The sequence below is a fragment of the Spinacia oleracea genome, chromosome 4 (genome assembly GCF_020520425.1).
Source record: "Spinacia oleracea cultivar Varoflay chromosome 4, BTI_SOV_V1, whole genome shotgun sequence".
Taxonomy (NCBI): Eukaryota; Viridiplantae; Streptophyta; class Magnoliopsida; order Caryophyllales; family Amaranthaceae; genus Spinacia; species Spinacia oleracea.
This window is the reverse complement of record NC_079490.1, coordinates 78,547,820-78,574,881: the sequence shown is the minus strand read 5'-3', so window position 1 is coordinate 78,574,881 and position 27,062 is coordinate 78,547,820. Positions and strand designations below refer to the sequence as shown.

The following is a 27,062-nucleotide window of genomic DNA, read 5'->3' as shown; positions in this document are numbered from 1 at the left end:
TTTCCGATATATTATTTATCGTTTTGTATACGACGAATCACCATAGTACGATACGATTTATTCATTTCGCCTAGCTTACGAATATTCGCGATACGATATACGATTCCGATGCAAGGTCGTATCGTATAATACGTTTTCCAACTAATTCCCGAAAAGCTATTAAATGAATTTCTGATTCATTTAATCCCGTGATCTGTTACGTGTCATTGGTGTGACCTTGTAGGTTCAGTCAAGAGTAAGCTGTGAGTTTAATATTCATTAGAACTCACTGATCGGAAGCATTGCTCCAGCTAGCTGTTCCGATCACTTGATCTCACTGAATTAATTGTTCGCAATTAATCTGAACCTTGGTATTAGACTTAATGCACCTTGGGTGAAGGACATATTTCCTTCAGTAGGTCCATGGTGACCTCCATAAGGTGAAGAATGACACATATTGATGATACCATGGACTTCCCATTCTGGAACACATCTCTTATACAACCCTTCAGCAGTTTCACGGAACAAATAAGGATCATCCCAAAAGTAAAACCGAACATCATGTAGGAACTTCTTCTTCTGTTGATATGTAAGATCGGACGGAAGAATACCCCCTACAATGTAGTTCGCATAGTCTGCGAACCATGGTGATCAAAGAACCAAGCTAACCAACACAAGCTAGCTAAAGCAGACAGAAGCCACTACTGACATCTACACTCAACATTAAACATAATGTTGCTAACAACAGTTTTGAATGGATCAACATGATCCCTAAACACCTTAGAGTTTCTTTGCAACCAGACACAGTAAACTGACTCAATGAAAGCTATACTATACTTGCAAGCCTTCTTCTGTTTACTTCTGCTTTTCTTCACTGCAATTTGTACCTCATCATGCCAAGGCAACACAATTCTAGTCACACCTAGATAAAGCAGAACCTGTCTCCAAATCTCCTTAGAATAAGAACAAGAGAAGAACAAATGCTCCAAGCTTTCACTTTCCAACTGACACAGACCCAGGTACCATCAATATTCAGTTGCCATCTTATCAATCTGTCTTTTGTAGCTAGCCTGTTCTGCACTGCTAGCCACATAATGAAAGTACTCTTTGGACTAGCATGGCTATTACATATCAATCTCTTCTATCCCACCTGAGCTCCAGCTGGATGAAGAAACTTATACATTTTCTGAATTCTGAATTTACCAGCCTCTACAAACTAATCAACTCCATTGGCCTGCAGAAACACTTCTCTATTATGCCAAATTTTCCTCAAAGACCAAGTTAAGCCATTAGGAATTGGCATAGTCCAAAAGTCTCTATGCTGAATGTAATAAGCATGAATCCACCTCACCCATAGCCTATCCTGCTTCAAAGCTAAAGCCCAACAGTGCTTCAAAACTGCTGCTTTATTCCACACAGTTAGGTCTTTAAGATTCCACCCTCCACAACTCTTAGGAAAACACAATTGCTCCCAAGAGATTGAAGCTTTCCTTGAATCTGCATCAGCACCAGACCACAAGAAACATCTACAAATTCTCTGAATTTCTTTCATCACCTTTTTAGGCATAACAAAAATCTGACACCAGTAAAGTTGGATACCAAAGAGAACAGATTTCACCAGCTGCAACCTACCTACATAGGATAGAAATTTAGAAGTCCAGCTCTTGATTCTAGCAACAGTTCTATCAATGAGAGGCTTGCAGTCTGTAAAAGAAAGCTTCCTAGTTGTGAGAGGAACACCCAAGTATCTGAATGGAAAAGACCCCTGAGGAACCCCAATTGAGCTAACAATATTGGAAGCAACATGATCAGAAACACCAGCCAAGTAAACTTCACTTTTATGCAAATTAGCCTCCAGTCCAGAAGCCAAGGAAAACTTGGTAAAAGCATCAAAAAGAGCTTTCACAGCACTCTCATCAGCTCTGGAGAACATCAATAAATCATCAGCAACCATCATATGGGTGAGATCCAAATTTTTGCATCTAGGGTGATAAGAGAAGTCAACATTATCAGCAAGTGCAGCAAGACACCTTGACAGATATTCCATACCCAAAGCAAACAAGTAAGGTGAAATGGGATCACCTTGTCTCAACCCTTTCTTTGCAGGAATTGGTTTTGTGGGACAACCATTTATCAGAATAGAATAAGAAACAGAATAAAGACACTGCATCACCCAATTCACAAACTTCACAGGGAATCCTAGCTCTGACAGCATGGTTTTCAAGAAAGGCCACTCCAAAGAATCATAAGCTTTTTTCAGATCCACCTTAATCATACACCTAGGAGAAACATGTTTCCTTGAATAGCACTTCACCAACTCACAAGCCAGCAAAATATTATCAGAAATAGATCTACCAGGGATGAAACCAGATTGAGAACAACTTACAACTGTGCCAATAACACCTTGCATTCTAGCAGTAAGAATTTGGAAATAATTTTGTAAACAACTGAACAGCAAGGAATTGGCCTAAAATCCTTCACACATGAAGCATTCTGTATCTTAGGCACAAGAGTAACTGAAGTGTTGTTCACTTGCTTTAACATCACTCCAGTTCTGAAAAACTCTCTCACTGCTTCATAAACATCTGCTTTCACAATCTCCCAAGCCTTAAGAAAGAACAAACTATTGAAACCATCAAGCCCAGGAGCTTTATTAATATCAATACCTTTGATAGCTGCATCAATTTCTGCATCTGAGATAGGAACCACCAACATTTCTGCATCAGCAGCAGAAAGCTGTTTCCCTTTCCTAACCACCCCAACATCCACACCCATCAAGGAGCTAGCTGCAGTACCAATCAACTGCTTATAGAAGGAGCTAACTTCCTCCTGAATTTCCTGAGTAGTGCTTAGCTTCTTTCCAGAATCATCATACAAGATATCAATGCTATTCCTAGCTATCATCTCCTTCATTGCACTGAAAAAGAATTTAGAACTAGAATGTCCTACTTGCAGCCACTGAATTCTTGCTTTCTGTCTATATGCACTCTCCTGAATATGCAAAAACTTCTTAAGAGTCTCACTACACTCCCTCTCACTTTGTTGCACATTACTATCAGTAGGGCAAGCTGCTAACTGAGTCTGAATTTGACCCAAATCAGCCCTTAACCCCTCAATTCTCTCATCAAGCTTAGCAAAATCTTTGTGATGAAGCTCCTTCAATCCTTGCTTTACTGCTTTAAGCTTAGCCCATACCTTGAACATGGAACCACTCCTTGGACAGGACACATCCCATCCCTTTTTAACCACATCAAGAAAAAGAGCATGATCTGCCATATAGTTAAAAAATTTAAAGGGTCTACTCCCTCCTCCCAGGTGAATATTACAAGACATAACTAGAGGGGAGTGATCAGATATTCCTGGAGGCAAGCAATCCACCACAGCATCAACAAACTTAGAATGCCACAATGCATTAGCAATAGCTCTATCTATTCTGGAACAAATTCTCAAATTACCTTGTCCCTTATTGCTCCAAGAGTAGTAACTCCCACAACTTTTAAGCTCAGCCAACCCTGCAGCATCCATACAGCTATCAAAGTCTTTAGTTTCTCCTTCAGTAACTGCATTGCCATTTACCCTATCAGCAGCTAATAAAACTGCATTGAAATCCCCCATGACTAGCCAAGGACAATTAACAGTACTACTGAAGTTAGTAATCTCTCTCCACATAGGTCTTCTAGTATCAACAGAGTGTAAACCATACACAACTGAAAAGGTAGTACTAAACAAGCCATTCTTTGTAGCAACATTACAAAATTCAGTTTTATGAAGAATCTGAACTGAAACCAAGGCATGCTTCCATCCAATCCAAATCCTTCCCCTAGGAGAATGCTCATAATTCATAATCCACTGCCACCCAACCCCTATTTTCTTCTGAATTTTACTACTATTCTTCTCCTGAACTTTAGTTTCTAACAAAGCTACAACACTAATGTTATTACTAGCTAAAAACTTCTTTATTTCAACTACTTTAATGGGATCATTCAATCCCCTCACATTCCAGGTACTGATGTTCATGGTGGATCAGTTGGGAATTCCACTCCTTCACTACCAACAACCAAATCCTCCCCATTCAAATGGACTTCAGCAAGCCCCACAGTCTGAGCTGGAGTTCTGATATCTCTTCTTCTCCTTGAAACAACTCTCCATCCTTCATCAAGAACTGGAGCAATTGGAGTAAAAGGTTTATCATTACCAGATAACTCTTCATTCTCCCCATCATCCTCTTGTACAGCATTATTAGTATTCAACTCATCACTAGTTTTTGGTTCAAGAACTGGCTGCACAGCTTTAGGTTTCCACACCTTCACAACCTTTTTTCTCTGAACATCAGCTGGCCTAAACCTTGTAGTATTGACTTTTGTCTGAGTACAGTCATGTCCCACAATCTTACATTTCTGGCAATATGGTGGCAGCCATTCATACTCAACCACCTGTTTAACAATGTTACCCATAGGGTCCTGAATCTGCACAGATTTAGGCAAGTCACCAGTTACATCCACCTCAATGATAATTCTAGCAAACGATATTCTTTGCTGCTTAGAAGTACAATCATCAGCAACTAGAGGATCTCCAAGCAAGCTCCCTATTCTACTCAATGAATCACCCCCCCCCAACAGCTTAGAGGTAAGTTAGGCAATCTAACCCACACTGGAACAACCCTCAATATTTCCTCCTGGAAATTAAAACTTGCTGTCCAAGGTTTAACAATCATAGGTTTGCCAAAGAACATATGAGGACCAGCCACCAGTACTGATTCCTTGTCCTTCTTCGACTGAAATCTGATTACAAAATAGCCCTCATCATGGAGGAAAATCTGAGGTTTACCAACTTGATGCCATTATTTTACAATGAATCTCAATATAGCACCAATCGAAGGCTTTTCCCCAGCCACAAACATGACAATTGCATTTCCCCACAGATCATTCATTTTTTGAATCTCATTCTTATCAAGTACAGCTATGGGTGTGCCATCACAAACTGTGGGAGCAATAAAATTCAACGCAAAACCTTTAGAAGGGAGTGTACTACCTTTAAATAGATTAACCCATGGTTTTGTTTCCATATTCAGTCGCCTTTGAGCTTGCTGCGCACCACTCACTCCATACTCTGTTTCTGTACGGACATCCCCTGTTTTCTGGGCTGGATCTACACCTGGGTTCGCCTTCATCGCACTCTGATGGTGCATCTCCTTGAGTGCAACATTAACACTTCTCACCAGCAAGTCCACCCTATCCTTTCCCACCACCATTCGATGGCTATCCTCATAAACCTCCTCCAAAGCTTCAACCAGGGATGGCGGTCGATTTACATCCGTGCGCACTGACTGCGACCAACGAGTTGAGTCCTGATAAGCTTGAAAGTTTTCCATACGGTCCATCGACGGCGGCAAATGGCCAGAATGAGGCGGCGGCACTGGTGTCACCAGTCCTTCACTAAACCGAGGTTCATCAAGAATGGGTACTTGTTTTCTGAGTTGGTTCTGGTTCTTAGGCCTCGAAACTTCTTGATGAAGAAGAGAAGAAGCTTCCTCATTAACTCGAGCAATCTCAAGCTTCTGCGTTTTCTTCTTCCTCGCCATTAACAAGAGTGGCGTACGTTAGTAAGGTAACCTTAACGTGCACCACACCATGAGAGAGAAGAGAGAAGAAAAAAAATTTACTAATTTTCGTACACTTGACTCATCCTTAAGCAGCTTTAGCATATCTTAAGTAGTTTAAGATTTTAGGTAAGCAAAACCTATTGCTAGTAATCTCCAAATTACTCTTGGTTAATAAATTAATGCCATAATTTATCCCATTGCCACAACATAATGCCATTGTTGTTTGAGTTGAAACCACAATCAACGTGCTCCTTTAGGACGCCTTACCACCTAAGTCAACTAAAATAGCACCTCGCTTTAGCGTAAACCTACTACCTTAGATCCTTAGATTTTTGTAAGTGCTTGATTTGGAAGGCAATTATTAAACTCCATATTACTTTGGACCTAGTTGTTTCTATGTTGGTTCGATTATTTAGTGAACTTAATCTAATCGAGTCATAGGACACAACCTATTCATGCAAAGCATTCATACATTCACGCATAATATATATATATATATATATATATATATATATATATATGTATATATATATATATATGTATATATATATATATATATGTATATATATATATATGTATATATATATATGTATATATATATATATATATATATATGTATATATATATATATATATATATATATATGTATATGTATATATTAAATTGCATAAATAAATGGTGATCTAGTATGGCCCAAAACATCTTGTCTTGAAGCATCCAATCTTCATCACCTCCTTGTTAGCTTGGCATCGTCTTGAATCTTCGTTCAAATGCTAACTTAAAGTTCTAAACTTAGAAATACTTGAAAATAATAAAATTACATCAAAAATTTCCATGGTACGCAGACCATATTTAAAACTTTACATTCAAAGATAGAACGGTACGTAGACCGTATTTAACTATCCTAAATGGCCATACTAGTCACTTTGGAGTACCTGCATTACATAAAATATACATTCTATGCATTCACCCATTCGTGTGCTAAAACGAATGACCCATATAAATATGCAAGTATTTACGTGAATTAATTAAAATTCACGTTCACATAAACGCGTCCTAAAAGATTAATCAATTTCCAAATTATTAATCCTTAGACTTTATTCTAATTAAAATTGAATTTAATTAAAATAATGCGACCTACGAAAATAATTAAAAATAATAATTTCATTTTAATTTCATTTAGTGGCTCCCACTCAAACCAATAATTATTCCGGATAATTAATTATGAAATATTAAATTAAAATCGCGGCCCGGCCCAAGCAAATAAAATATAAATTAAATATCCCGTTAGCCCAAATTAATGCAAATATGCGAAGCCCAGCGAAATAAACAATTTTCAACGAAAAAGGTTCAAGTGCATTGTTGGGCTAGGGTTGCTCCCAGCCCATAGCCCTTGCGTGTGGCCTACCAGGCGCACGAGCAAGCTCGCACACCCCGCAGCCTGGCGCGCGCGCGTGCCCACAGCTCATCGCTGCCCTGCGTTGCGTCGTTGTGCCATCGCTGCGATGGACGTCGCATGGCCTTGTGCCTTGCTTAGTCGCAGCACCCGCAAGCATCACTTGCCCTTTCCTCGCCCAGCGCGCACGAGGCACGCAGCACGCTTGCTGCTGCCCGTGTCGCTGGGCTCGGCTCTCGTACAGCAGCCCGCATGGCTTTGCGAGCCATACGTCCACCACACATCGTGTTCGTGCCTATGGTTCGTGCCTACAGACCAACTTAAATAAAATTAAATTTAATTTCACGAACTTGCATTAATATTATTTTTCAAAAGGTTACGATTTTTATTTTCGAAAAACAACGATTTTAACGATTTAATAAACTTTAACGACAATCCAATTTCGTAAAATATTAAATCAAAGGCTAACGTTATTCAAACTTTTAAGAAAGAACGAATCAACTTGAAAATTTTGAACTTTTAAATAATAAAATCCGAAAATTTGAATCGTTCATTAACATTTAAATTTCAGATTTTTAATAATTATGTTTAAGTGCGATTAAAATTAACGAAACCATTCAAAATTTTAATCAAATAATTTTTAAAATTAGCCACTGACCCATGAAATTATATCCCCGTTCCCAATTAACCGAATTATTAAACCAAAATTAATTAAAATTCAATTAGGGTTACAAATTTTACGAATTGGGAAAAGGAAAAATTAGGGTTTATACTTATCGAAAATATCTGAAATGTTTACCATAGATGAAGAATATACCCAGAAACATTGTGTCAAAATTTCACGCAATTCCGAGTAGTTTAAGTCGACCTTTTAATTGAATTACTGTCCGACACTTTTAATTTTTATTAAAAATTAACAAAAACGGCCAAAAAACGACACTTCGAGGCGTGTTTTTGCAATTCCATTCTCATGAGTTGATCTTAGAAAATCTTTTTCAATCAGAATAGGGAATCTTTTTGATTTCGGACCAGATTATTACGCAATTCATCCAATAATTCGTAAAAATTCTGAAAATTCAACAAAGAATTCCAAAATTTCAACAGATGCAAAAACAAATAAATCATGCTAAAACATGCTTTGAATTCATAAGGCTCTGATACCACTGTAGGGAATACAGTTAAACATAATAACATGTGCGGAAACAATCCCCAAAGCCAGGAAGCATGTATAAAGCACAGTTTAAGTAGACTTACGTTTGAAGCGTGTTTTCCACAAATTGTCTACGAACACGAACTTAGAACTCCACTTGTCGTTCCTCGACTTGGTTCACCGACACGATCAGATCCGTCTTGATTATCGTAGCTTAGACAATCGATCAAGAGATTTGCTTTTTGGGATGAACACACTTTGGAGGCACACAAAAAATTAGGGTTCTTTGTTTTCTCCTAGGGTTGTGTGACTGAATTGTTTTGTGTTGGAAAAGGGGTTAGAACTTTATTAACATAACCTTACTAACCGACCAAGCCATAAGCCAAGGCCGGCCAGCAAGCCCGCGCAAGACCACACGAGAACGCACAGCGAGCTGGGCCGTGGGCCGCGCTGCTGCTGCTGTGTCGTGGCCTTGGCCCGCGCGCACACACACACAGTTGCTCGGCCATGGGCCAGCGCTGCTGTGTCGTGGCCTGCTTGCTTGCCCGACGCGCCCATGGGCCTTGAGTGCTTCGTGCACTCGGCTCGTGGGCCGCTCTTCGTATCCGCGATTAAATATATTTCCGATATATTATTTATCGTTTCGTATACGACGAATCACCGTCGTACGATACGATTTATTCGTTTTGCCTAGCTTACGAATATTCGCGATACGATATACGATTCCGATGCAAGGTCGTATCGTATAATACGTTTTCCAACTAATTCCCGAAAAGCTATTAAATGAATTTCCGATTCATTTAATCCGGTGATCTGTTACGTGTCATTGGTGTGACCTTGTAGGTTCAGTCAAGAGTAAGCTGTGAGTTTAATATTCATTAGAACTCACTGATCGAAAGCATTGCTCCAACTAGCTGTTCCAATCACTTGATCTCACTAAATTAATTGTTCGCAATTAATCTCAACCTTGGTATTAGACTTAATGCACCTTGGGTGAAGGACATATTTCCTTCACAAGGGAGCTCGTCGCCCATGCGGTACGAATGCAGCGAGCAAGGGCGTGATACTAGAGTGAAAGGCAGCAGCCTTGCCTAGCATCGAGTGCTGCGAGCAAGTGGGCGGGATGGGAGAGTGGGCAAGGAACGAGCACAACGCATCATGCACGCGGGCAGCGATGGCTGGCTCATCCAGCTGTGTTGCCCAGCAGCGTGCCTCGGTAGTGGGCGAGTGGGCTTCGCGCAAGCGTGGCTCGCTGGGCCTGCTGCGTTTGCGCGTGGTCGCTCGGCCTTGCGGTACGATCACTCGAGTGGCATGGGCTGCTGCTAGTTGGACTCGACGAGGCATGGGCGCGAGCCTAAGGCCTCGTCTTGACCCGATTGGTTCGTTTTAATTTAATTTTAATTTTCAGTTGGAAAAACGATTTGAAAAATTCGTAATTTAATTTTTTCTCGGAATTTAATTTTGAATACTTTAATTATTATAAATTTTATTTATACTAATTATTTTACTAAAATTAAAACCTTGATTAAATTTAAATTAATTAATTTAATAAACTGAAAATAAATTAAAGGATTTAAATAATAATTTATATGAGCTTTAAATTTTAATTAAATTTGTATGTTTCCGGTTGGACTAGGAAATACAATTTTATGTTTAAAATTAGTAAAGCATGTAAATTTTTTGGTTTTTGTGGGAGCGTTTTAGTCATAAACTCTTGATTAGGTCTAGATTCCTTTAAGGTTAAAATAACTCGATTATAATTAATAAGGATTGAATAATTTTTAGATTATTGGAAGCCTTTATTAATTGCTGCAAATATTTATGTGATGCATAATATGTTCTACTAACCAGCTATGTGGGCCATTCATTGATAAATGAATGGGTTAATGGTATATTGTAAATGTACTGTTTTGCAGGTTATGGAAAGTGACTAGTATGGCTCAAATAGGATAGAAAATATGGTCTGCGTACCATTAATTTGAATGTAAAATTGGTCTAAAGTACCAAAGTTTTATTGCTTTAAATATGGTATGCTTACCATCAAATAGTTGTAATTAGTTTAAATTATAGCTTATCCTATTTGAAGAAACTGGCGGCTCCCATGGTAAAATTAAAGACAAAGTTTCCAATCCATTTTCAAGACGGAGTTTGAAGTTGAAGCTTCAAGATGAAGTCGGGCCATACTATATCACATTTATATTTTATGCATGCTTTAAGTTATTTATTTCTTTAAATATCTCTTAATTATTCATGAGATTATGGCTTGATTATGTTGCATGATTAAGGATTTTAGTTCACTTAAAATCTAACCAACATAGTAAGAGCCTTAAGTTCCAAACTTTAAAAATTGAGTTAAAAGGTGCCATGCCAAAATAACACTTACTTGGATAACCTTTACATCAATCTTAGTAATAGTTTTCCGCCATAGCGAGGTGTTACTTATTGATCCTAAAGGGGTAAGGTACACAAATAACTGTGATTACATGTTAGTTTTGGTGAAACTCAACGATATAAGTAAGGAGTCCTTTTATGTCGTGGCAAATGAGATAGGTTTACCTATTAAGTTCTTAGACGTACCTATCAACCAAGAGTAGTTTCTAGACTATTAGCAAAGGATTTGCTTACCTAAAATATTTTAGAATTGAGTCTAAATACAATAATGTGCTTAATTCTTCAATGATTTAAGGATCTTGGATTCATTTTATTCACACCTGCCGGAACAATAAATTCGAATATAATGCCAATGACTTGTTTAAATTGCATGATTGCTTTAATTTTCAAGTTATTACTCATAATAAATGTTTAGACTTTGCATGCTTCAATGTATGTTTTAATTATTGTTTATAATTAAATATCTTGCACTGCAGTAAATCCTTTTAGAAAGGTAACAGTAAATTTCCTCGATTGGTAGTGAATCCAAGTACGATTCACGGAAATGAGAGAAAATGAGCAATTTAAAATGTACGTTTCTTATAGCGACTTTTATAGTTGTTTTCGAGTATCAAAGTCGAATGGCAAACCGATTGGTGCTTATGAATTCAAAATACAATGTAGTTTTGAGATCATAAAGCATTGAGTTTAAACGCTCAGCTTTACCAATGGTTAACAACCTAATATATTTTATCCATTTAATTCTCGAATGAGTCTAATCCCTAGACATTCGAATAGATCGATTCTTAGAGAACTTTAGAAGCTTCTGGTAAGATCATCTAGTTGAAACAAAATATTAAACATAAATTAAATGGTAAGAACCTTGTTGGAGTGACATTAGACATGTCTAACAAAGTATAAAATTCAACACTAGAGAAGTCAATTCTTAAGACTATAAGAAAGGGTACAAGAAATAGGAAAACAAGGAACAAATGAAAGGAATTTACAACTCACGTTTCTACCTATAAGTTTATGTTTAAAGAGAAGTAACCTAGCAATCAAACTTCCTTGGTACCATATACCGCTTCAGGTTCTTACTTCGGTAATAACTCAAACAATGGAAGCTAGGCTACACTAATGATCTACAAGTGGGAAATGAAGCATGGCAATGCCACATTAGTTGTAGGGTCATCTAGTTTGTTTTAAGTCCTTTCAAGGCTGGAACTTAATGGCTATTTTGTTCCATAATCAGCATACCTAAATTTCTGCTTCAAACACAGAAACACTCACATTCAAGAAAGACAAAAACAATGTGTGTTTGTTATTTGAATGAAATGGTCATTTACGGGTTGAGTCAATATTCATGATTAAAACAAACAACTCTTTAAAAAATAAGAACTTTACTAGGTTCAAATCAATCTCTTGATTTAAGTTCCACAAATCTTTGGCATTGTTACTTAGACCTTATCAACAAGTTAACGTTCTAAAAGCTCTATTTTGATGGACTTTTGAAAATTGATTGATTTCTAGATCATTCAAGACAAGCTAGTCTTACTTGTTGAAAGTAACAAAAGATATGAACTATTGTTAGAACACCTAGACAATAGAGTTCAAAGTTAAAGAAATATTTTATGACTTTATTATTTCACCTAGATTTGACTGAATATTGGTTTATTTACTCAATGTGATATAAGTTTGAATCTGTTTGACTAGTCCAAAGATTCAAAAGTATAAAGTCCACTTGGCAAGAAATCATAAAGATCTAGGTTAGATCATGACGATGATTACTTTAAGACCAAAAATGATCATCAATGACTGTGTGTTGTAATTTCACGATCAAGCTCCATTAGATATGGCATATGTACGTTGGAATGATCGAAGTCAATTGGTACTTGATTCGATCAATGATGAATCATAAAGATTTTTCCTATAATTTCTAAACAAAATGCTCAACTACGACCAAACTAAACCAAATTCGTCAAAGTTATTGAAAAGTAACTTCAGAATATCTTTTCATAATATATATATCTAAAGAGTTGCTAAACTCAGTGGGAGCTTAGTGTTTGTTATTCGACAAACTAAGGCCCAAGTATAGATATATGCTTCATTGTGATTTATTCAAATGGGACACACGGGTATTGTTTCTACCACGAATTTTTGAGAACATAATGTTTGTTTGCTAGAAATAATGTCCTTTTGGAGATTCGTTTCCAAAGTTACAAGTGGGAGAAAATAGACCTCGAAAATCTTCGAGGCGAACAAAAATCATAAACGGACGTTCCGGAGGCTTTTAGAAGTTCTTCAAAAAATCCGAACACTTATTCTTTAAGGACTTTGGCAGTGGCTTTAAAGAATGGATATCTCTTAGAAGGCTTTACAAGTGCTTCAAGGAGAATAGAATATTCAAAGGACTTTCAAGTGGCTGTTGATATTCTATTGTTTGATGATTCTATACCCAAGTAGGCATAGAGTTCAAGTCACTGAAACTATGAGATTCTTCTATTAGATAGTGAAGAAACATAGAGTTCAGGTCACTGAAACTATGAGATTCTTCTATTAGATAATGAAGAAACCTACGGCTTACAGTCAAACTATTATCATGTAGATTAATGAGTTTGTGACTTGTAAGAAAGCTATGACAAAACCAAGATTCCCTAAAATGGTTAAAGGCCATATATAGACTCAATGTTTTAAATGGTTAAAGGCCATAAAACATACAAATGTTTTGATGACAAAATTGAAATTTTGTTGATTTGCAAGAATGGTTGATTTGCAACTAATCTATTGGTTGCAAATTGGTTTTAAGGATAAAAACCATTAAACATGGAATTGTGTTCACACACAAAGCTAGATTAGTTGCTAAAGGTTAAAAGCAAATTCATGGCGTGGATTGTGTTGAAACCTCATGCATAATCGTAATGCTCAAGTCTATAGTTCAAGCAATGATTGCATATTCGTACATATGGCAATTGGATGACAAAACGTATTGCTCAATCAAATGTTGGAATAAACTATGTACATGACATGTCATAGGATTTGTGGATCCAAATAATGCTTGAAATGAATGCTAGCTTATGAAATCTAAGTGTAGACACCTAAATCGTGTCTCCCCTATGGGATGATGACGATACCATTATCCTTACTAGGCAGTTGGAGCAACTCCGTGCGGAAATCCCAATTGCTAAGAACATCTCCAAAATACAAGATCCAAAATCCAATCCCCGTGGCCGTTCCCCATCCGGAACTCGGTACAAAATACAATTCTCAAAAACCAATTTCAAAATCCAAGTACAATCTCATCTAGTAGACCATTCCATTGGTTTTACTAAGCCTTTTCCACTCAAAATCATATAAGGCAAGTCAAATTCGGGCGCCGACCCACAAAACCGAGCAAGCCGGGCCCCGTCCCGTACAACCGGAATTCAAAACCCGAAACGGCTTGTTTTTAGACGCAAAATCAAGTCTTAACCTCCAAGTAAACACTACGTGCCAAGCATCGTACTATTGTACGAAGGTACATCAATACAAGACAAATCAAGGACGGATCCCGCGTCCTTGTTTTGGCAGCACTCATGCCACGTCACCAGCGCTGGGCGCTGGTTTGGCGTGCTGCGCTGGCAATGGCTGACGTTTTGCAGCCATTTTTCCTATAAAAATCCCCTAATTTACAGCATTTGGGGAGGCAGATTCAATATACAACGTCGTTATATAAAAATTACGCCTCAAATTCAAATCAAAAAATCCTTCAAAAACACATACAAACTTCAAGTTCTAAGCAACTGGGAGCTCTAAAAGGAATTCTTGCCTAAACCTAAATAGGTAATTCCGAATTCCACCATATTCAATCATGTTACTTTGATTTTCCAATTTCAAAAATGATTAGCAAGTTGGCATTTTTACTACTAAAAATGTCACTTGCAACAATCATACATCTTTTCAAAATCCAAACTTTTCAAAATACAAAAATGCAAACTTTCAAGATTCAAGGATGTTCAAAGTTGTTTGCAATCACTTCTTTGAACTAGAATCACTTTCAAGTATGGAGTAATCAAAGATGACACCTTTCTAGCTTTTAAAGGTTTAGTCTTTTGAGATTCAAGACTCCATTTTTCAATATACAAGTTCAAGTTTTCAAAATTCAAGATCCCACAATGTTTAGGGTTGCTCATGACTACTTCCCTAAACTAGGATCCTTTCAAAATAAGAGCACATCAAAGATCTAACATTTTCAACATTAAAAGGCCCGATCTTTTAGATTCAAGTCTCTTAAGTTTCAATATTTCAAGTACAAGTTCAATATTTCAAATTCAAGTTCAAATATTTCAAGTTCAATGTTTCAAGATTCAAACTTTCAAGTTCAAGTTCTATATGCAAAATCTAGGATACGTTGGGATGAGTAACTTCTCCCAAGTTGAGATTTTTGGCTTTGAATTCGTGTCGGGCGCACTTATTTTTAAGGAGCCGCTTGGCGTTCGAATCTCATGTGCCCAAATAAAAATTTCAATATCGCAATTTCAATTATGCACCTTTCAATATCGCAATTTCAACTATGCACCTTTCAATTCGGCAATTTCAATATCGCACTTTCAATTCCGCAATTCAATATCGCACTTTCAATTCCGCATTTCAATTCCGCATCTTTACTTGCCTAGTCCTTCTAGGCAATGTGGACCTACTCCCTAGTCCGTCTCTAGGGGGTCTTGTATTTACTAATTCTGCACTTATTTACTATTGTGATGTTGCTTTATTTGCTTTATTTCTTTCATCACCATACATGCTAAATACAACAAAATGCAAGGTTACATCACGCTTAACAAAGATAATTTCTTGGACAAACCGATCGTAGGTTCCCTTAAATTACCTTTAAAGCAAAGTGACCACCATACAAGTACAGATTCTATTTGCTCTAAATTCAAACCCACATAGTCTAAACTAGGGTATTTTCGAAAATGCTATGTCACGTACTCGAATAATTTCTAAAGCTCGCGGAATAAGCATCTAGTTCCCGTTCCCGGATCTCACCCATCCGTTTCGAAGATTCAAGTCTTATCCTAATAGAGTCATTTGCGGTCTTTCCAAACAAGACCCTAAACAATGTTTGGTGGCGACTCCTTCGAGGTACAAAAATACGATGGTTTCTAAAAACCCCCCCTTGTAGGGAATTGCAATACATACGCAAAAAATACCCCCCTACACTAAGCATGGATTTAAGCAAGCAATTGGGAATTGGAACTATATTTTAGTGAAGCTAATAAGTATTTTAGTTTCATAAAATGTACATGATTCTTATAGATATATAAGAAGTTTAGTGGGAGTACGTAAAACTTAATTGGTCCTATGTGTATCACACACATATCTCTCTATTGTGAAATGACATTCAAATGCTAAAGACTTAGATTTGAAATTCTTCATCAATGATGGACCAAGGCGAAACTTAGTACATAATGGGTATTAAGATCTATTTACAAATATCTTATAATATTGTTTTAGATTAAGTAATGGCACTAAATCAAACACGAAAGACTCCATTGGAGATATTCGACCCATATCAATAAATCTAAGTAAAGAATGTTTGAACTATGTATAAGCATTTATGTAATACCCCGAAATTTTTAAACATGATTTTATTCAAATTAAAAATATTTATTAGCTTGATTTTGTTTTAAATAATTACGAATAATCGAATTTCGTTATTTTAATCGTTTTTACGATTTATTTTAAACGATAAATTTATAAACGAAAATTTATTTATTTTTCGTTAACGATAATTTTTATAAAGAATTATTTTAATTAAACATTTCTATTTTTAGTAAGTTTCAAAAATAGCAACAATTTCTGAATTTTTAGTCAAATAATGTGGAATTACGAAATTGCCCTTAAAAGAGCCAAAATCCTCTTTTCCCTTTTTCTGCTTGCTTTCCACGTACAAATGAGTGAAGAAATTTTCTTCCTTCTCCTCTTCCCTTGCTCGCCACGTACAAAGCAAGAGGAAACATTTTCCTTCCTTCCTCTCTTTCCCTCAATTCAATCCATGTCCATTCCTTCCCATTCACTCTACATGGATACAAATTCAGTTTCTATTTCCTAATTGAAATTCAATATCAAAAATCAAAACAACAACCAATTTCACCCCCTTTTGTTTTCTCTGATTCGGACCAACCACCACCACCATAACCACCGTGACCACCGCCGTCCACCACCATTATCACCACCACCCAGCAACCATCTCAACCACCTTGACCACCGTCGCCCCCAGCACCACCGCACACCCACCGTACCTCCTCCTGCTATTTCCCTCCTTCGCAACTCCCCCTGCCACTCCCCTGCTTTCCTTTTCTCTCCTCCGGAACGCCACCACAACCAGCATCCAGCCCTACCACTCTGCTTCTTCGGTCGACCACCACCACCACGCAGCAGACCCACCTCTCAGCCCCGCCTTTTCTCGTTCCCTCTCGCACTCCCCTCCTTTGTCTCCCTCTTATCCGCGAACCGCAGCCACGCGGCCAGCATCGCCCAGCCACGCCGGCGTTTCCCATCGCCGACCACCGAGCCCAGCCACCCCCCCCTTCCTCTCCTTCCCCCTTCGTGCCCCCTTGCGCCGTGCACCCCCCTTCCCCTGCTCGTGCTCTTCTCCCAGGAACCAAAAACCAGAAATTCAATTTTTAAAACTTTGGTTTTTATTTTTTATTTTTTATTTTTTATTTTTTTTACTCAAACCCAATTTAAGGTTGGGCCAATTGAATTGGGCCTTTGGTAAGTTAAGATCTGAATTGCATTTTCAGATTTGCTCATTAATAATTTGCTTGCCTTAATAAATTTTGATAACTTAGTTATTTTCTAATAAAATTGTTTATTATTTTTCAAGTAGAAAATGTATATATTGAATTTTCGGTTTTACTAAAATAAAGTAACTAGCTTGAATTAATAAAAATGGAATTTAAATAATATTTTTATAAAAATATATATGCATTTTGATTGAAAATTCGATTAATAATAATATTAAGTTAAATTTCAAAATTATGTTTTATTAAAAATTCATTATTTATAAATTCATTACTTATAATTTTTTTATAAAATATTGATTTAAAATTATTTATCGATTTAGTACTAATTCAATAATTTATTATTTTGAAAGAAATTGGACTCGGAGCTCAAGACGAACAAACCAAGGAAAATCCTTAGCGAAATCGTGGAAGTGAGGTAACGGCTATTGCTAGTACCCGCAATTCCCTTATAAATGCGATTATGAAATTACAACGTTATGATTGATTTATGAACTGAATGTTTTGACATGTTTTATTGAATTGCGGGAAATGAATTATGTTTTGATTGAATTATTTATTATAATATGATTGATTGAAATTAAATTCTTATAAAATGATATTTATAAGAAACCATGAAGGAAATGATGTTTCTATGATGCCAGGAAAGAAATGATATTTTATTGATCCCAGGATCTAAATGATGTTTTATCATGATCTCATGATCCAAAGGAAATATGTTACTTCAACTAAAGTAAAAGGCTAAAATGTAAAATTAAACGAAACATGATAAATGAAAGTGAAAGACCTAGCCCGTTTGGCAATATATGTTCACAGGTTACGATTCTCGGTCATGCATGTACCCATGGAGCATCCGCCCATTGAGCCAAGGCTCTCATGTTTTCGGGCCAAGGCCCCATGTTTATGGACAGCGGTCCATCGTGGAAGACGTTCCACCATGTCATACTTGCCACGGCTAGCATATGCACCCTAAAGTTATGAATGAATTAAATAAAGGACTTTATAAAAGGTTTTACTGTATTCTATTCTCCCTGTGTTATTAAATAAAATGAATGGAAATGAATTTACGTTGCTAGGATATTCGTTACTGAGTCTTCGGCTCACCGTTTTTGTTTTCTGTTTTAGGTACTGCGGGGAACGACGAAAACGAGTAGTGGCGAGGATTTCACTTTAATATTATTCACCTAGTTTATGCTAATGCTTTGATAGTTTAATTAAAGACTTTTAGTAAGTGATGTACCTTAATTTTGGGAATATAAAGGATTATTATATTAATTTGAAGTTTTAATGGCTTAGAATATGATGGTTGCCTTGTAATTCCCAAGAGGGAGTTACGGCAGGTAATGTCCCGACCAAATTAGGTTAATTCCGCTGCTAAGTATGCTTTAATAATTGAATTAGAGGTCGGGGTGTTACAGTTTAGTATTCAGAGCCAAGGTTCTGGGCCATAAGTGCTAAACCTTACGGGTTTTGCACGTAATATAATTCATTAGGGATTTAAGCAAAGAGTTTTAAGGAATTGGTTAAAAAGAATTTTCTAAAATCATATTAATTAAGTTAAAATGAATAAGAGTGTGAGCGTAGGAACGGGATAAAAGGGCTTATTTTCTACGATTTAATTGCTTTAATTTGTTGAGACATATTATGTTGAATGTTGTCTATCGAGGTTACTAATGATGTCCCCAAGGGCTCGCAACGAGCACCATGATAACCATATTACCCACGAGTATTATGCCCATATCGATGCAATTATGAGTGTTTTCTTTCTTAGTGATTGTGAATTAGAAATTGTCCTATGATGTTAGAGAAAGTTGAGTTTTAGTAGCCTGTGCCATATCTAGATCTGATGTAAGTTGGGAATAAATTGGTTGATTGAATATGAAGCTAACATTCAATGTTTAAGGCATAGTGTGACCAAAACGCCAAGTGGGGATAGAATTTAATTCAATAAGTTAGTAAGAAAACCAATTAGTCAATTATCTCTGCTTTGAAAACCCCTAATGACCGATGGTGAGTTTTTCTGGTTATCCTTGTAGTGTTGTCGATCACCCATCACCGATACAACTATCGTTTGTGAATAGGAAAATGTTTTCCAGAAAAGAAACCTAGTATGACTCCACCGAGAGAATTAAACTTTAGCATTAAAGTAATCACAGGATCCACCCCTATTCCTAAAGCACCTATAGAATGACATCAACTGAGTTGCAAAGAATTGAAGAATCAATTAGATGATTTACTTGGATAAGGGTTTATTCAACTGAGTGCATCACTTTTGAGAGCCCTGTCGTAATTATGAGGAAAAATGATGAAACATCGAGGTTATGCATAGATTATAGAGAGTTGGACAAGAATAAATATCCTTATTCCGCATTGATGATTTGTTTGACCAACTTCGAGGTACAAGAGTGTTTTCAAAGATAGATTTGAGGTCTGGATACCATCGACTTTATAATAAACTTGAGGATATTCCAAGAACAACCTTTAGAACCAACTATGGTCACCATGAGTTTGTTGTAATACCTTTTGGGTTAACTAATGCATCAGCTATATTTATGGATTTAATGAACCACATTTTCAAACCATACCTTGATGAGTTTGTAGTTGTTTCCATTGATGATATTTTGGTACACTCTAAGAGTAATGAGGAACACGAGGAGCATCGGAGAAAAGTGTTAGATATGTTGATTGAAAACCAATTATATGCTAAGTTGTCAAAGTGTAAATTCTGGCTTAAGGAAATATCGTTTTTAGGTCATATTATTTCTGAGAAAGGTGTATCTGTTGATCATGAGAAAGTAAAAGCAATCGTGGAATACCCTAGACCAACCAATGTCCCTGAAGTATGAAATTTTATGGGTTTAGCTGATGGTTATCGAAAACTTGTCTAAGATTTCTCTAAGGTTGCCTTACCCACAATCCGATTGGTTAGAAAGAATATCAAATTTATTGGGAATGATGATTGTAAATCTGCAATTTCAGAACTTAAGAGACGTATCACAATTTCCTATATCCTTTCCTTCCATCCGGAACTAAGAGATTTGTTATTTATATTAATACTTCTAAACATGGAATATGATGTGTCGAAATGGAACAGGAAGGTCATAGATGATTCTCTCGCCAACTCCAAGTCCCTGAATAGACCTACCTTACTTATGATCTTGATATACAATACCCTACCAGAAAAGCTAATGTTATTATAGATGCTTGAGTCAAAATCTTACCTAAATTCGATCCTACCTTTCTACGAGCCAACCAACATGATCTGTAAAACCTAGAAGTTAAGTTGTTAAGAATAAAGGAAATGTTTGTTTAAATGCGTTAAGTCAGTACCGAGACCAACTGTGATTGATGAGACTAAGGAAATATTTGTTATGGAAGTCAAGTTCCTTAAGGATAAAGGAAACGTTTTCTTGAATGCGAGGCCAACTTTGAATTATGAGATTAGGAAAGCACGAATTAAGGATTTGCAATAGGAACAAGATCGCTGTGGAAGTCATGACCATTAGGTTCGAGATTATTCTTAGCTATCACCATCAGCTACACGTACTAAAAGATCGTCTATTGACAACGAACATAGAACCAATTGTTAGGTTATGATACATATGACAAAACATAAATCATGCGGAAAACCTTAATGCCAGGAAACATATTATTTACACATAATCATTTAGCATAATTTAGGAGCATACACTTTGTAGCGTGCCCTCCCTAGCTGCGCCCGAACCGAACAAGAACAAGTCTTTAGGACTCCAAATGTCGTCCCTCCGTAGATAGTCCACAGTACGTCCGGATCCGCCTCAAGTTTGACCAACTAGAATCGCCCTTAAGGTAGTATAGATTTTTGGCTAGGTTAGTGCAAGTGTATGGCTGAATTTTTCTTTCAAAACTTACCCTTTAGAATACTTCAATCGTATCTGTAAGTAATGACCCTAGGCACTTATTTATAGAGGCATGGAAAAGGAACTGGAATCCTATTAGGATACTAATTAATTTAATTAGAATCCTGCTAGGACCCTATTAAATAAACTTTATCTAATAGTTTTAGGATTTAATTTTTTATCGAATCCCGATAGCTTTAGGATTCGCACACGAGCATCGCACGAGCACCGTACACCCGCGCAGGCCTTGCGGCCCACGCTGAGCGCACAGCGCTCGGCCCATGCTGCTGTCCGCGCGCGCCCATGGCTTCGGCTGGGCCTGGCTTGCGCTGGGCCTGATCGAGGCTTGGCGTGTGTTGGTGATGCGTGTGGCTTGTTGGGCGATGGCCTGGCTTCGTGCTGGGCCTTCGTCTAGCGAGCCTCGTCCGACGCTAATTCGTACGATACGCTTCCGATTAAATTCCCGATTCCGGAATTCATTTCCGATACGAACAATATTTAATATTTCCGATTCCGGAATTAATTTCCGTTTCGAACAAATATTTAATATTTCCGTTTCCGGAATTATTTTCCGATTCCGATAATATTTCCGATTTTGACAATATTTCCGTTTTCGGCAATATTTCCGATTCCGGCAATATTTCCATTTCCAATAATATTTTCCGATACGTACCATGTTTCCGTTTCCGGCAACATCTACGACTTGGATAATATTTATATTTCCGATACGATTCATATTTCCGTTTCCGGCAATATCATCGTTTCCGGAGTATTCATTTCTTGGTTGTGACGATCTCAGCTCCCACTGAAACCAAGATCCGTCGATTCCGAATATCCATAGATAGAGTATTTAAGGCCATTAAATACTTGATCCGTTTACGTACTATTTGTGTGACCCTACGGGTTCAGTCAAGAGTAAGCTGTGGATTAATATCATTAATTCCACTTGAACTGAAGCGGCCTCTAGCTAGGCATTCAGCTCACTTGATCTCACTGAATTATTAACTTGTTAATTAATACTGAACCGCATTTATTAGACTTAACATTGAATGCATACTTGGACCAAGGGCATTATTTCCTTCAGTCTCCCACTTGTCCTTAGGGACAAGTGTGCATTTCCTAATTCCTTTGTCACTCGATGCTTGTTCTTGAACATAAGGTAAGAGTTGTCATCCTTATTATGTCCAGAGGTGTTTCTCGGTTTCAGAGTTCAACTGATCAAATAAGCAGATAATCATAGCCTATGATTCATCTGAGCACGGCCATGCATTTCACAGTTTCTAGCTCTCCGAGTGGCCTTGTACAACTTTTAAGCATCTCATCCCGATTTATGGGAGGACAATCCCAATCTTGCGATCTTGATATTAGACTTCGTTTGATAGGTGATTACCTGAGCGTTGCCTTTATAGCCTCCTTTTACGGTGCGACGGTTGGTCAACGTCAAAGCAACCAGTTCTCAAACAAGTAATCTCAAATCACTTAGGTATTGAGGATTTAGTGTCTAATAATTTTAATGAAATTTACTTATGACAGATTTTCATCTCTTACAGTAAAGTTTCATAGGTCTGTCCGATACTAGTCTTCCCAGAGTAAGTATCTATGCAAATGATTATGACATTGCCATGTCCACATAGTTCAAGAAACAGAACTACTAGTCATCTTGCATTCTAGTCGTCTAACGTTTTCTATGCGTCCAATTTTATAGAAAACTCCGACCAGGGACCATTTTCAACTTTTGACATTCAAGTTCACTTGATAGACATTTCTTAGTCACAGGACTGGTCCTGACAGTCTATCTTGAATATATCGTCAAATTGAAGGGACTCATCATTTAATAAACCACAAATTAAATGGAAAAATGAATTCTATTCATTTATTGTGAATGATTAACCAATAATGTTTTACAAAGATTTAAACTCTTAAACTTTAAAACATTAAATAAGGACATCAAAGCCATTCTCCAATATGCTTGATTCCCATGGCTGCAGTGTGCGATATGTGCTTCGCCTTCGGCAGAGGTTTAGTCAATGGATCTGATATGTTGTCATCAGTTCCAATCATGCTTATCTCGACTTCTTTTCTTTCAACGAACTCTCGTAGAAGGTGAAATCTACGAAGTACATGCTTGACTCTTTGGTGGTGTCTAGGCTCCTTTGCCTGTGCAATAGCTCCGTTATTATCACAATACAGGGCTATTGGTCCTTTAATGGAGGGGACTACACCTAGTTCACCTATGAACTTCCTTAGCCATATAGCTTCCTTTGCTGCTTCATGTGCAGCAATGTACTCCGCTTCAGTTGTAGAATCCGCAATGGTGCTTTGCTTAGCACTTTTCCAGCTTACTGCACCTCCGTTGAGGCAGAAGACAAACCCTGACTGTGATCTGAAATCATCTTTGTCGGTTTGGAAACTTGCGTCCGTATAGCCTTTAACAATTAATTCATCATCTCCACCATAAACCAGGAAGTCATCTTTGTGCCTTTTCAGGTACTTCAGAACATTCTTGGCAGCAGTCCAATGTGCCTCTCCTGGGTCTGACTGGTATCTGCTCGTAGCACTGAGTGCGTACGCAACATCCGAGCGTGTACATATCATAGCATACATTATTGAACCAATCAATGATGCATATGGAATCCTATACATTCGTCTACGCTCATCAAGTGTTTTTGGGCACTGAGTCTTGCTTAGAGTAATTCCATGAGACATGGGTAGGTAGCCTCGCTTGGAGTCTGCCATCTTGAACCTATCAAGCACCTTATTGATATAAGTGCTTTGACTAAGTCCAGTCATCTTTTTAGATCTATCTCTGTAAATCTTGATGCCCAATATGTACTGTGCTTCTCCTAGATCCTTCATCGAAAAACATTTCCCAAGCCAAATCTTGACAAAGTTCAACATAGGAATGTCATTTCCGATAAGTAATATGTCGTCGACATATAATACTAGAAAAGCAATTTTGCTCCCACTGACCTTCTTGTATACACAAGATTCGTCTGCGTTCTTGATGAAACCAAAGTCACTGACTGCTTCATCAAAACGTATATTCCAGCTCCTGGATGCCTGCTTTAATCCGTAGATTGATTTCTTTAGCTTGCATACCTTTTTAGCATTCTTTGGATCCTCAAAACCTTCAGGCTGTGTCATGAACACAGTTTCTGTTAAAACGCCGTTTAAGAAGGCGGTTTTGACATCCATCTGCCATATTTCGTAATCGTAATATGCAGCGATTGCTAACATTATCCGAATAGACTTTAGCATTGCAACTGGTGAAAAGGTTTCATCGTAATCCACAACGTGGACTTGCCTGTAACCTTTTGCAACCAATCTAGCTTTGAAAACTTCAAGTTTCCCATCCTTTTCCTTTTTCAGTTTGAAAACCCATTTGCTTCCAATGGCTTGGTAGCCATCTGGCAAATCAACCAAATCCCATACTTGGTTTTCAGACATGGAGTCTAATTCAGATTGCATGGCTTCTTGCCATTGCTTGGAGCTAGGGCTTGTCATAGCTTGTTTGTAAGTCGCAGGTTCATCACTTTCAAGTAATAGAACGTCATAGCTCTCGTTCGTCAAAATACCTAAGTACCTTTCCGGTTGAGATCTATATCTTTGCGATCTACGCGGGGTAACATTTCTAGATTGACCATGATTCTCACCAGATTCTTCTAAAGATCTCTGAGTTTCATCCTGAATGTCATCTTGAGCATTCTCTAGAGTTTGTTGTACGACTCGAATTTCTTTGAGGTCTACTTTTCTCCCACTTGTCATTTTGGAAATGTGATCTTTCTCCAAAAAGACACCATCTCGAGCAACAAACACCTTGTTCTCAGATGTATTGTAGAAGTAATACCCCTTTGTTTCCTTTGGATAGCCCACAAGGATACATTTGTCAGATTTCGGATGAAGTTTGTCTGAAATTAATCGTTTGACGTATACTTCACATCCCCAAATCTTAAGAAAAGACACATTTGGAGACTTTCCAAACCATAACTCATATGGAGTCTTTTCGACAGCTTTAGACGAAGCTCTATTTATAGTGAGTGCAGCTGTATTTAGTGCATGTCCCCAAAATTCTATTGGAAGTTCGGCCTGACCCATCATTGACCTGACCATGTCTAGCAAGGTTCTGTTCCTCCGTTCCGACACACCATTCCATTGTGGTGTTCCAGGAGGAGTCAATTCTGACAGAATTCCACATTCTTTCAGATGGTCATCAAATTCATAGCTCAGATATTCACCGCCTCTATCAGACCGCAGTGCCTTAATCTTCTTGCCTAATTGATTCTCTACTTCACTCTGAAATTCCTTGAATTTGTCAAAGGATTCAGACTTATGCTTCATTAGGTAGACATAACCATATCTACTGAAGCCATCAGTGAAAGTGATAAAGTAGCTGAAACCACCTCTAGCATTTGTACTCATTGGTCCACATACATCTGTATGGATTAAACCCAATAGTTCAGTTGCTCTTTCTCCAACTTTAGAGAAAGGTTCCTTTGTCATTTTGCCAAGTAAACATGATTCGCATTTACCATAATCCTCTAAGTCAAATGGTTCTAGGTGTAGACACCTACTTTTGTCCCCATTCCCGAAAGGGAAAGGTTCGATGATGAAAACATAAATCTCCACTTGACAACGCATCTCCTATAAAATAAACGAATCTCAATTCCCCTTTTCATTTCACCCGAAACCTGCTATTTATGGAATCCTGCTAAAAATAGTAACTGCCGTAAAGGGTGGCTTCTAAAAGTGGCAAGTCATAAAAGATAGAAACCTGTCAGAATTAGGTGTTGCACTCCAACGTAAATCCTAAATGAGATAAGAAAACTGCAAGAATCCTATTCCTAATATGATTCAAAAATAAGAGTTACGTATTAATTAAAATCCTAACGAGCCTAGAGTTCGTAACGGGCCCAAACGCATTCCGTCATGAAATTGATACGCACTAAAAGACTCGATTAAGTCTCAAACACACCGGATTCTAGGAATCCGAATCTGACAAAGAAACGGCCCAAACAGCAATTTCAACGCCCAGCCCTTGGCGCTGAAATTGCCTGGATCCTATTTCCAACGCCCAGATATGGGCGTCGAAATCTTTGACGCCCAGCCTGGATCCCTTTTCGATGGTTTAACTGATTTCCTCGCCCTTTTTATGAACTGTTAAACTAACCTAATCTGATTGTTCTATAACGCCTAACAAATATAATATTTTTGGGAAATTGGATTATCATGCTAGGTCCCTTAATACTATTTAAATCAGATAATCGCGATCGATCTAGTATTATATGTTGCATATTGCTAAAATCAACTCAGATTAGTTTAATAGTTAACGCATGTCCCTTCAATTATTTATGCTGAGCTAGTAAGGATATCCTGCCTCTGGAGTTCTCGACGAGCGAAGTACTCCTCTCGGTAGTTACAGTCCCCCGAACCCTCAATCTCTACCTTGCGGGTGTATGTTGAGAGATCCCAACACCAGGGATCACAAGGGAACCTACGACCGTCGTGGTCAAACATAATTGCACTCCCTTTATGTCACGATAACCGGGTTTTGTCAGTTTTTCTCATTGTCGTTAAAAACTGAATGGCGACTCCTATATTACTAGTCAATTGGGTGTATACTCACAGGAAATCCAATTACACTTGTTTGAATAAAAGAATCGTCACACCCACGAGGGACGAGGTCACGCATTAGCCTCGTGCTTTTTCGACCCCCTCACAGTGGCGACTCCGCTGGGGATAGTGAAGGAAATACTCGTGCTTGTAGGTAATCAAAATAGCCGAAGGGTGAAACGATCCTACCCCGCGTTTATTTCCCCATCAAGTTGGGACGACCTGAAAATCAGCATATTAATGTGAACGGGCAGAACAGCATAACAAATCTCGGCTCCCTCGGGAGTTGGGACTA

At 37.7% G+C, this 27,062-nt stretch overlaps 1 protein-coding gene across 1 annotated transcript; it reads right to left on the bottom strand.

Annotated features, from left to right (window-relative positions):
- Nucleotides 1-1,195: 1,195 nt before the first annotated feature.
- On the bottom strand, nucleotides 1,196-3,996 carry LOC130471647 (uncharacterized). The gene is made up of 2 exons (XM_056841894.1): nucleotides 2,463-3,996; nucleotides 1,196-2,367 (listed from the first exon to the last, which is right to left on the bottom strand). Exons 1-2 carry the CDS (start codon nucleotides 3,994-3,996, stop codon nucleotides 1,196-1,198), a joined length of 2,706 nt encoding a protein of 901 aa, XP_056697872.1.
- Between the last annotated feature and the right edge of the window lie 23,066 nt (nucleotides 3,997-27,062).